General features: G+C 39.5%; 1 protein-coding gene across 1 annotated transcript in view; it reads right to left on the bottom strand.

The window, feature by feature from the left end:
• Positions 1-4,460: 4,460 nt before the first annotated feature.
• Positions 4,461-12,120, bottom strand: part of LOC126272549 (cytochrome P450 6k1-like) — a 122,382-nt gene continuing 114,722 nt past the window's right edge. Inside the window, exons 7-8 of the mRNA XM_049975467.1 lie at positions 6,541-6,792; positions 4,461-4,674 (exon numbers count right to left, since the gene is read on the bottom strand). Of these exons, the coding sequence (XP_049831424.1) occupies positions 4,502-4,674; positions 6,541-6,792 (425 nt within the window). The 3' untranslated portion in view covers positions 4,461-4,501. The remainder of the gene's footprint in view (positions 4,675-6,540; positions 6,793-12,120) is intronic.

Genomic DNA, 12,120 nt, shown 5'->3' with positions numbered 1-12,120 from the left:
GGAGTCCAGCAGTATATTGCTCCCTCCTATGTATATCTCGCGAAGAGACCATGAGGATAAAATCAGAGAGATTAGAGCCCACACAGAAGCATACCGACAATCCTTCTTTCCACGAACAATACGAGACTGGAATAGAAGGGAGAATCGATAGAGGTACTCAGGGTACCCTCAGCCACACACCGTCAGGTGGCTTACGAAGTATGGATGTAGATGTACTTGATTTGTATAATGTCTGCGTGTGATACTCAAACGTTGAAAATACGTTTTATTATAAAGATGGTTCATCATAAAGTGGATGTAATGTATTGCGAATACATAGAAAGAAGGATCCTTTATTGTATGATTATATGATAGCGGAACAAACACTGGTAGCAGTTACTTCTGTAAAATATCTGGGAGTATGCGTAAGGAACGATTTGAACTGCAATGATCATATAAAATTAATTGTTGGTAAGGCGGGTGTCAGGTTGAGATTCATTGGGGGAGTACTTCATCATCAGAGGAGGTGGCTTACAAAACACTCGTTCGACCTATACTTGAGTATTGCTCATCAGTGTGGGATCCGTACCAGGTCGATTTGACAGAGGAGAGAGAGAAGGTCCAAAGAAGAGCGAAGCGTTTCGTCACAGGGTTACTTGGTAAGCGTGATAGCGTTACGGAGATGTTTAGCAAACTCAAGTGGCAGACTCTGCAAGAGAGGCGCTCTGCATCGCGGTGTAGCTTGCTGTCCAGGGTTAGAGAGGGTGCGTTTCTGGATGGGGTATCGAATATATTGCTTCCCCCTACTTATACATCCCGAGGAGATCACGAATGTAAAATTAGAGGGATTGAGCGCGCACGGAGGCTTTTCGGCAGTCGTTCTTCCCGCGAACGATAAGCGACTGGAACAGAAAATGGAGGTAATGGCACGTAAAGTGTCCTCCGCCACACACCGTTGGGTGGCTTGCGGAGTATAAATGTAGATGTAGATGTAGAAGTGAGCGTTTTAAGCGGTCTATTCGACTCCTGCAAATTGTTAAGCAATTAATTTAATAGGGCAGTGCAAATGGATTCTTTCACTCTATTTCTGGTATCGAAATTGCGTCAGCAATCCACTTGTCTCCAATATTAGCCGATAGGAGTACAGTATTCTGAGTAGAGATTAATACCTCTATCTTTCTGTTTTGGAGACATTAGTTCATACGCACGCAGAGAGTGGCTACTTGAGATAGAGACAGAATATCTCCACTTGATGCTGTGTTTGGCGGCCACGAAATCACAGGAGACCGACATCCAATCCATGGTTGTTGGTATTTAGCAATGTCATCTGCAATTACAACATTTAAATTTATCCATGTTATATGGATGTTGTTTGAGGTCTGCGACTGTATTATAAGATTATATGGAATAATTATATACTGTTGTAGTCATTTTTTACTAATATTTTATTATCACAATGCATTTTGGCAGCATGCTGCCATCGTCAGGTGGATTATACAGTTACTTATACATCAGCTGATTTGTTACATACATTAGCTGTGTGTGCCAGTGGGGTTAAGAACCGAACAACACAGCTATGTGGAAGGATAAATCTGTTACAGGGTGTACATTATGTGAATAGCATGATTAGGTAACATATATTAATACGTTTACTTACATTTTTGATGGCTTTATCATTTTATGGCACTCACACAGAAAATGAAACAGAGTCAACATGCCTATGCTTGTGCTTAATTAAGTGTTCCTTCACAATAAATGGATACTTTACTAAACAGCACAAATTAAGACAGCTGCTATGAAGAGTGATCATTTCAACTAACCAATGAGTGTTAATTTCTGAAAAATATCAGATTACCTTCTTACCTTCTTCCATTGAGAGACCTCCATATTATAAGTTGAAAATAAGTAAACAGAACACAGAATTGTATTTAAAATGGGTACTACTGTGGTAAGTTCTGTGAATGGATTTTTGAGGACAACAAGTGAAAATTACTAAGTGAAATTAGAATATAAGGTTTTTAAATCTATATGATGAGTTAGCTGTTCCATCTTCGGCAATATCTCCAACATTGGAATATTATTTTTTCTTGTCCTGCATATATGGGCACATATTTCATTAAGATTTATTTTATCACAAGCTGACATGATGAGAAGATCATGGTAATGTGAATATGCAGGTTAATTCTTAGTATGAAATTAGGGAGGAGCACATGTACAATATAAAGTATATCGAATCTTAAATGTTAACAGCCATCTGATGATGAACCTGCCAATTTGAATTTGGTAACAGTACTATTCTTTCTAAAAAAATGGCATTATTAACAGTAGCTCTTTGCTGTTTTTATTTTAGTTTATTAAATGTGCATTGTTAAATGATCAGAATAAAATTCAATAATTTACTTGCCACAAAGAATATAACACGCAACATAAAAATATAAACTAAGGAAAGCTCTGTCAAATTTGAGATCTGATCGCTGTTCGTCATGAATTTGGCTAGACACTTAGCTATTGCACCATCTTCGTAGGTGAACATACTTAGTTTGTGAAATACCTTTCAAGTGTAATATAAGGGATTAATAATTTCTTTAAGTAACAACAGTGGATATAATGTATAAATGAGAGCTGAATGAGACATTTCATATATATTTATGTATGGCATTAATTGATGATATGAAAATCTAATATTATGCAAGGGACAATTAGTTGTTTTTAATAGAATCATACTCAATTTAGTACCTTCTGTGCCACTTCTAGAGGTAATGTATTTATGTTATATAAGAATTACCTTCTGCCACTGGCTACTGTGTAAGCAAAACATATACATGCATCTTATTTCAACATTCTTTCCATTTTATCAAGGTTCAGGCAATCTTTTTGAACAGTACATACAAAACTGAATAATTTGTAGTAAAATATTCGCATAACACACAGTTAATATGGTATCTCAGTGGCTAAAATGTGTAACTTCTTGCTTAAATTTGTTTCATAAAAGCTGTAAAGTTAGTAAAAATACTTACTTTCTAAAATATGGAATTTACATGGAAACTTTTCCTTCCTCAAATGGAAATGAAAAACTTTCATTGGTTAAGTCATAATAACATTATTTATAATGATTTTGTTTTCAAGCGACATAACATAGAAATATTATCAGTACCCCTACAGTTTTTTGCACTAGAAGAGTTCTGTCAAAACAAATATAAAATACAATATTAAAAAAACTGACATTTATGTTATATGCATCAATAACTTCATATGCATGTATTATATCAAAAGGTATGGATCAAGAGTCAGACTGACATTGGTTGTGATCGCCAACAGAGAGAGAGAGAGAGAGAGAGAGAGAGAGAGAGAGAGAGAGAGACAGAGAGACAGAGAGAGAGAGAGAGAGAGAGAGAGAGAGAGAGGGAGAGGGAGAGGAGAGAGAGAGAGAGAGAGAGAGAGAGAGAGAGAGAGAGAGAGAGAGAGAGAGAGAATAGGGATGAAGTAGGGAGTTTTAGAACCACATACTGATTTCAGCAGGTATACAGGCAACATACAGAACTTTAAAATTCTTTGCACAATCCACTCAGTGTAACTTTAAGTAGAGAAAAGATTATTGATGCAAGTTACTGCCAAAAAGTCCAAGTATGAAAGTCATTCTATTAAGATTTGATGCAACGAAGCTGGTATGCTACATGCACCACAATTTTTCTGTTGGAAGAACAGTTGCTACCTGAAATATAAATGAAAGTATATACACTCATCTCAAGAAAATTCAGTGATTTCTCAATGTAATGTTGCTTAAATATAGAGAAAACCATCATAAACAAATTTATAAGTTATTCAGTATTGTGACATAGCTTTCAAGTGTAATATAAGGCATTAGTAGTTTCAGGATGCAGATTCTTTATTAGCAAGTGAAAACACTACTTGTGAACTAATGCTCTGCAAAATGAATCATCAACTCTTGATCATGACATGATGAATCTTACAGCATTGACCTTACAGTGATCTAACATGCCATCAGAGCATATCAGAAAAGTTACAGTCTCATCTGAAATGATAATTTCTATTATGCTTACACAGTGAGAAGTCAAGTGAAACATTTGACTCTCTACCAAACTCTCTCTCAGTCAAAGATAATCATTAGTAGCAAACAGCACATATCAATGGATTTCAAAGAAATCACTGTTTACTGAGTAGTAAATATTCTTGTATATTTTGGCATATTTAGAACAATTATCTTTATAATTATGGAGCTCAGAAAAACTGAGTTGTGTGACGTACTGTATTAACTATAATATAGTAGATTAAGTGGTATAAAATATAGTTACATCTCATCCAACTGCTAATTACAGCAGCTTTATAGTCCCTAGAAATAATGTGACAAGATGTGCTAAAAAAACACACACACACAGTTATATATATATATATATATATATATATATATATATATATATATATATATATATATATATATAACTGTGTGTGTGTGTTTTTATATATATATAAGTACAAAATGTTAAAGCATTTGTAATTAACGCTACAATTGGTTTCTCTTTCTCATTTTCAGCTGGATACCTCCTTTTGGCATGAGAACAAATGATCTGGGCTCAAAGGTCAGGTGGTGAACAGACTTCTCACTTGGTTCAAAGCTGAATCTTGAAAGCATATATGTAAGAGCAACTTTTGTCTGCAGTAACCCAAACCTCATCCCTGCAACAAAAAGAAAGAGAAAAAGTTTTATTGTAAAGGAACAAAATTTCCACATTTCATGCAAGGTTAAAATATTATTATTATTATTATTATTATTATTATTATTATTATTATTATTATTATTACTATTATTATTCCAAGAGGTAGTTGCTAGCCATTCCTTCTGCCTCATACTGTTCTATTCATTTTCACATTGCTTACACTTCCTTTAATGTCATACACCATCTTGTATCTTCTCCTTTCTTTAATTCTTTTCCCACAAATTGTTTCTTCCAATGTGTTCACCATCAAACAGTTCCACTGCAACAGCTGACCATCCCATTGTTCTTTCTTTTCCTTATAAATTGCAAAATTTTTCTTTCCCATATTCTGACCAACGCCTCTTTCTCAGTCACTCACTGCGCCCAATTAGTTTTTCAAACTTACTCTACACTCACATACATTAAATATAATATCAAGATGAGGGAAGCAACTAGAATGAATTAATAGATGGCAAGCACCACTGAATGTTTACAGACTTATGATCATCTCACGATTATATAGTATATCTGGTAGTACCCATCACTGTAAATTGATTGATGTGTTCAGTGACCCACATTCATTATTGAGCATAGTGATAATGCAGATAGCAACATCAATTTAAATGATAGTGCCACCATAGACGATGTGCATTTCCACTGTAGACGATGTGCATTTGCACTTTGCTGACATACTCTACGACAGTGGTTCCCAATGCAAGGGTAGTTGCCCTCAGGGATAAAATGATATTTTCTGAAGGGTAAAAACTAAACAATTCTATTGTATTTCAGTTACGAAACTGAATTATTTTCATAATATCATTACTATTATAACAATTTTGTAAGACTTTAATGATAATTACGTAAATTATCAATAATTACTTTTGCTCAGTTAGTAGCATTCATATGGAGGAGGTTACAGGTTCTTCACACAGTCCACTCACAATGCACATATATTGTGCTTTGTCCTGTAATAACTGATGATAAATTGAGACATATAGATAACAAATGCTAAATAGCTCAAGGAAATGTCTTCCCAAGTTGTAGATAGCACCGCAGTACTCCAGAAAATTCTTTGTTCCTCAGCTACTACGGTGCTGTCACATATTATTATTATTACTAATACAATTAGAGTTTGTGGTCAGACTCCAAAGCATTAACAGCTTGAAGTCTTCCAACTCTTGCCAGTTCACAAGTAAGGAGTGCAACAATCAAAGTGATTTACAAACAGTAAGCATAGTGTACATATTTTAACTTGGTTGATTTTAAATGGGATTGCAGTGTGCAAGTCAAGCAATTGCCACAATGGAGAAGAGTGATGCATTGGAAGTATGATTTGTAGCACATGACTACCATCACTGTACATAGTCAGCTAACTTATTTGAGAAGGAGTTGTGAGCAGCACTTGTGATGCTGCATGAATTCGTTCATCATTCATTCTACTACACACACACACACACACACACACACACACACACACACACACACACACACACCTGCAGTTAAGGTGCTGTCACTGTGAAGTAAGGGAAGAAGTATGCTCCTGAAGCAATAGCAGTGCATTGGCCTCTTTTGTTGTTGCAGCAGTTTCATGGATTAAAATATCCTACCAGTTTTTCACCAGCAGAACTCAGAGAGAATTTTCAAATTTGAAATGCTTCTTGTTTTTAACTATTGTATCATTTTAGAACATTTCATCGTTTCTGGAGGGAAAAAATTAATGTTTTATTGTGTTTCATCTACAAAGATACAGAGAAATAGTTCACTCCTATCATTATCTGTTTCTCTCTTGACAAATAGAGATGTAATACATAAGTGTTATCACCCCAAAGTAGCTTCAATGACTCACCTATGCAAATGCGTGGTCCTTCTCCGAATGGCAGGTAGACATATGGGTGTCTCTGGGCTTTCTGCTCTTCTGAGAACCTCTCTGGGTCAAAGCGTTCAGGGTCTGGGAAGTACTCTGGGTCATGATGCAGACCATACATAGGTATAAAAACCTTAGTACCTTTCTCAAGGATAATGTCACTGTCGGGTAGCTGGTACTCGGCATTGCTCTCCCTGCTGAGTACTGGAGCTGGTGGATATTTCCTCAGTGTTTCTGCAACCAGACAAACACAATTTCAAATTTCCGAACATATGAAAAATTCTGGACCTCTAAGTTCTGCTGGCAGTTATCAGCCATCGCCAAACTCCAAAGTTCAGAGATTTACTTTATTTCTGGCAAATATGTGAGGTCAGCTGCTGTCAGTTATTATCGGCACTGCTAAGTAGTGCACGTGCGGCTGTTGTGTGCCAACGTTGTTGTGTCACAGATTGCAATGGATTACCGTCACTACCGCACGTGTTCAAGACATTCTTCAGGATGTTTTGAAGAACAGGAAGAAGTGTGCTAAGTTTATCTCTCTCGCCTTGACACGCGAACAAAAACAATGACGCATGGATGCCCAGTGCCACTTGAAGTTCAAAGTGTGGTCAATTCGTGTCCAGCAAAAATCATCACAGGTGACGAGACTGGTGTTATTAGTACTAACCTAACACAAAACGACAAAGTGCAAACATTCACATGAAGGGTTAACATTTTGACGACATAACTGACATTCAAGCCAATGTGATGTGCCAGTTGAACAAATCCTTAACAAGGATATTTCTGGTGGTTCCACATGGTTGTATGAACGCTCTCGGTGTTGTACTCAGGTGGGGAGCGGCTATGTAGAACATCACAAATATTAAACCACCATCTCCATGTTTCACTATTTTTTAGTAATCCAAAGAGAAAGCTTTGGACTGACAGGGTAAACGTATAGCTTCAATTTGGCACCGCTTCTCTCCTATGATTCCAAATTCTATAGAACATATTCCTTATTCTAGAATAATTATTATTTATTCTGATTACAAGTTACATGATATCTACATTCGCATCCACACCTATGCTTTACAAACCACTGTGAAGTGGAAACTTTCTAGTGTATCACTTGTAAGGAATTCTTCCCATTTCACTGTCATTTGTGGTACCGAAAGAATCTTTAAAAGCCTATTTGCATGCTGTAGTAAGTCTAATTCTGTGTTAGCATATGTAAGGACTACAGTATGTTGATAGGCTGCTCACTCAAAATTGGTTCTTAAAACTAGGTAAGCAGACTTTCACAGCATAGTTCGGGTATCTGTCTGTTCAGTTCATTCAACATTTTCGTGACACGCTCTCAAGGGGCAGGATAACCTGTGATCATTCGCGGTGCCCTTCACTGTATGCGTCCAATAACTCATTACTGCTATTTGGGAAAGTCACATACTCTTCAGTGATATTCTAGAATGGGTCACATGACAGTTTTTCAAGCTGTCTCCTTCGTAGATTGATTGCACATCTTTGCATTTCATATCCCTCAAAATTGTTATACCCAGGTATTTGAATAACTTGACTGATGCTGATTGTGAATAATTGATATTATAATCACAGGATACTCCGCATTCCGTTTTATGATGTGCATAATTTTAGATGTCTGAGAATCTTTAGAAAACTGACAGTCATTTGTACCAATTTGCAATCTCAGTAAGATATGACTGAATATTAACGCAATTTTTTCAGACACTACATTATCATAAATGACTGCGTCATCTGCAATAAGTCCAAGGTTACTATTAATAACTATATGCGTACAAATCTTTTAAAACCTATGCCTGCAAACATAATGAAAATTCTGCTGTACAATTTATGGGGGAGGAAAGACTCTAAACACCGTGTACAGAACGAGCAAGGAGAAAAAAGTTACAATGCGACCAATGTGAGCGACTTACAACTAAGCACGCAGATGAGGCACTGCGCATAAAAAGGCCTCATACATTTGCGTTGAAGTCATAATTAGAACTGCTGGGCCTGGTCTATTGTAGCTCTCCCCATGGTACACATCACCCGCACCTTCTGTGACAGTATAAGTTAGTACTCCGCTTGATAACCAGCCAGCTTCTTTGCATCCATCTCGATGTCTGCTGGCAGGGATACTAAAACCTTCCCCCATGGAAACGGCACGTTGGACCACGAATGGTCTGGTTTGTACCATGAGCTCCAGCGCAAAACTGGAGAGAGCACGAGATTCCCCATTAGCAGATAATCACTGAACGAGACAACACCGAAGCAGCTTGCTCCATTGAAGGTGTAAAAGACTGAAGTGGTTGGGATAATGGTTTGTTCACCAATATAGGTGGCGGCGAAACTCCACCACTAGCAAGTAGGGAAAAGAGGTCGCCACTTCAGAGTTCATGAGTTATGCTGCGGTAGGGCTAGCACCACTGTCACCTTATTCTTTGGTCAAAAATAAAATGGTGGAGGGCGTGGTGAGGGTCGCAGCAGGTCGAGCACTCTGCCGCAGTTGGAAGCTTTCCAATGGAACAATGCCATTGCTTACCCCATCCCTCCAACGTCTTGAAAACAGCAGTGCTACGGATCAGCTGCTCCCGACCGACATCCAGCGCAACTGCTGATCCTTCTGACCCACCCAAACAGCTGCCAGCCGAAAGACTGAGCCCCAATGGCAGACCCATAAGGAAAACATGGGAGTCCACGATGGTCTGGGGCAGGTGACTCTGTGTGCAACATATTCAAAAGACCCTACAACTGGCGTCTGTGCAAACGTTCCACTGGACTACAGCCATTAACCAGCGTTGCCCCAGCGCATAGCGAGAAAACTGGGCAGTGCATGTTCTCGGTATGAGGCAGACATGGACTACTTCACTTGGGTCTTGAACGTATGCACAGAGCACTCCACCTCCAAGTTAGATGATGGGTGGAACAGGGTGGTAGTCAAATGCTGCATAACATTGCATATATAGAAGTCTTCAAGTCCCCAAGACACAAACTTGTGACCATTAATTTCATGGGGGAGCACTCCATAGCAAAAATGATCAACATGCAAACAGTTGCCATCGATGTCGTGGAAGACAGCTTTCCATTCTATAGTAAATGTGGCAATGTATTGACCATCACCAACCACATCCTCCCCAAAAAGGAGACTGCAAAATCGACATGCATCCTGCCCCTACAGCGCTCCAAGGCTGCTCAAGCCTCGTTTTGTGCACAGGTCATGCAAGCCTATACAAAATGTTCAATATTGTGGTCGATCACTGGCCAGTAAACGTGATGACATGCCAAAGCCTTCACGTGAGTTACACCCCAGTACGACACATACAGCAGTTGGAGTATGCGAGGATGCAACTCTGAACGGACAACCATTCGATAGCATTACTCTTCTGTGGTAAGCACGAGGACCCCTGGGCAAGGCTGAGTCGATCATCTAGGAGAAAGTCGTATGCTACGATGAATACATTCCTGAAAGAGTGTGCTCTGGGCACACCCTATCTGGACAGGTGAAGCAATTGTCTGGAAAAGCCAGATTGTCGTGGCAGCCATGACCTCCTGTGCTGTCACAGGAAAATCCAGCGAAGTCTGCTTCACAGCAACATCTAAGGTGAAGCAGGGACCCTTTTGTTGGTCCAAATCTGGATACAGTCTCGCTGCTAATCACGATAATGCATCCACATTTGTATGCTGGGCCGTCAACCAGTATAAAATATCATAACAATAATTATTGAAGAAGAGACTCTACCTGTGTAATTGGTGGGCAGTCCTGTCTGGCAGTTTTGGATTAGGGTTGAATAAGGAAACCAGTGGCTTATGGTCCGTGGTGAGTAGGACCTTTGCCTCATACAAGAAAATGTGAAACTCTGTAATTCCGAAAATGATAGCCAACGTCCTTTTCCACTTGCGCATAATTACATTGCATGTTGGAAAACGTCTTTCATGCATAAGTGATGGACTGTGCATATAGGTTGCAATGCAACAGGGCTGCACCATCGCCATACTGCTACGTGTCACAGGCCAGGGTTAAGCGTCTATCTGGCATAAAAGAAGCCAGACAAGGAGTGGAGTACAAACACTGCTTGAGGGACTGAAAAGACTTTTGAGAGTCTGCAGACCAGATAAGTCTGACATCCCTGACGAAGTTGGTGAAGAGGATGGCAGATGTGCACAGCTTGGGGAATGAACGTAGTACAATACGAACGCTTCACCAAAAAATGACTGGAGCTCCTTCAAGTTCTTGGGCACTGGCAGGATGATGAAGGCTTTCACAAGTAGGGATGAAGCCATCTCTGCTCAGTACATGACCCAAAAATTGCAGCTTTGGGGAAATGAACTACATTTTTTCAATTTGCAACGTACGCCACTTTCAGAAGACGTTGGAAAACTGCCTCCAAATTTTGTAAACGCTCTTCTTGCATGAAGCCTGAGACCTAGATATCACGAAAGAAGTTTATGCAACATGGAATGGTCTGAATCAGCAGCTCCAAACATCATTGATAAATTCCAGATGCAGATGAGACTCCACAAAGGCAAACAAACTGATAAAGCCTAAAGAAGGTGTTGAGCACTAAGGAACACTGTGAAGTGGTGTCCAGCAGCAGCTGCAGGTATGTGTTTTGCAAGTTAATCTGTGAAAAATACTAGCTCCTGACAACTTCACCAAGAACTTCTCTGGCTGGCGTATCGGATATGTGTCTCTGATATGTGTGTTGACCGTCTGTCTAATATCGCTGCAGTGGTGCATTACGCCATCTGGCTTCTGCATCAGCACCACAGGAGTGGCCCACTGACGTGACGAAATTGGAAAATCGATGCTGAGGCCCTGACCTTTGTCACGCATGGTGGGCAGACAAAATTTAGTTTGTGTCGACGGCATAAGGGAGACGTGTGCCTCGAAATTTTTTGCTACATATAAGGAATTTTCAGACAATTCTTCGTATGACAATAGGAGACACCAAATTTTGGAAGCAGTCTGACTGTGACACAAAATGTACTCTGTCAGTTAGCAGGAAGCCAAAAACAGAGATTGTGTCTTAACCGAAAAATGTTTTGCGCCAACAGTTAATTAATCTCTAAGAACGTACTATTCCATATTCTTATAATGTGCAGAAACGGAGAATTTTACCCTCATAGGAATATTCTGCTTAGTGTAGAATACAACGTGACGTAGTGGCCGTTGCAATGCAGAGACGCCCAAGAGCCAGTACCTACACGAGTTAATGAATCTGACCATAGCTCCTGTGTCTGCCTAAAAGTCGTTCGGTAGCGTGCCCACTACCAGCGCCAGTAAAATACGCTAGGGCAACGCTAGTGGGGCGTCAGAGACCACCTCTGAGACCAAGGAAGGCACCGGATCTTCCGATTACTGCCCCGCGGCTCGCACTATGTCACAAAGTGTTTCCAAATTATCCAGTTTGTGGCTTACTCCACATACTGTACCTAATATCGGTGATATACACCAAATAACACTCGGGACCAGACGACCTGCGTGCCCATTGAACAGGAACAGGTATGGAAGGCGAGCAACGCCGAGAATCCGGAAAACGTCCTGAGCGGGAATTATGATGCAATGAG

Source organism: Schistocerca gregaria, chromosome 5, assembly GCF_023897955.1.
Source record: "Schistocerca gregaria isolate iqSchGreg1 chromosome 5, iqSchGreg1.2, whole genome shotgun sequence".
Classification (NCBI taxonomy): domain Eukaryota; kingdom Metazoa; phylum Arthropoda; class Insecta; order Orthoptera; family Acrididae; genus Schistocerca; species Schistocerca gregaria.
This window is presented reverse-complemented; position numbering and strand designations above follow the sequence as displayed.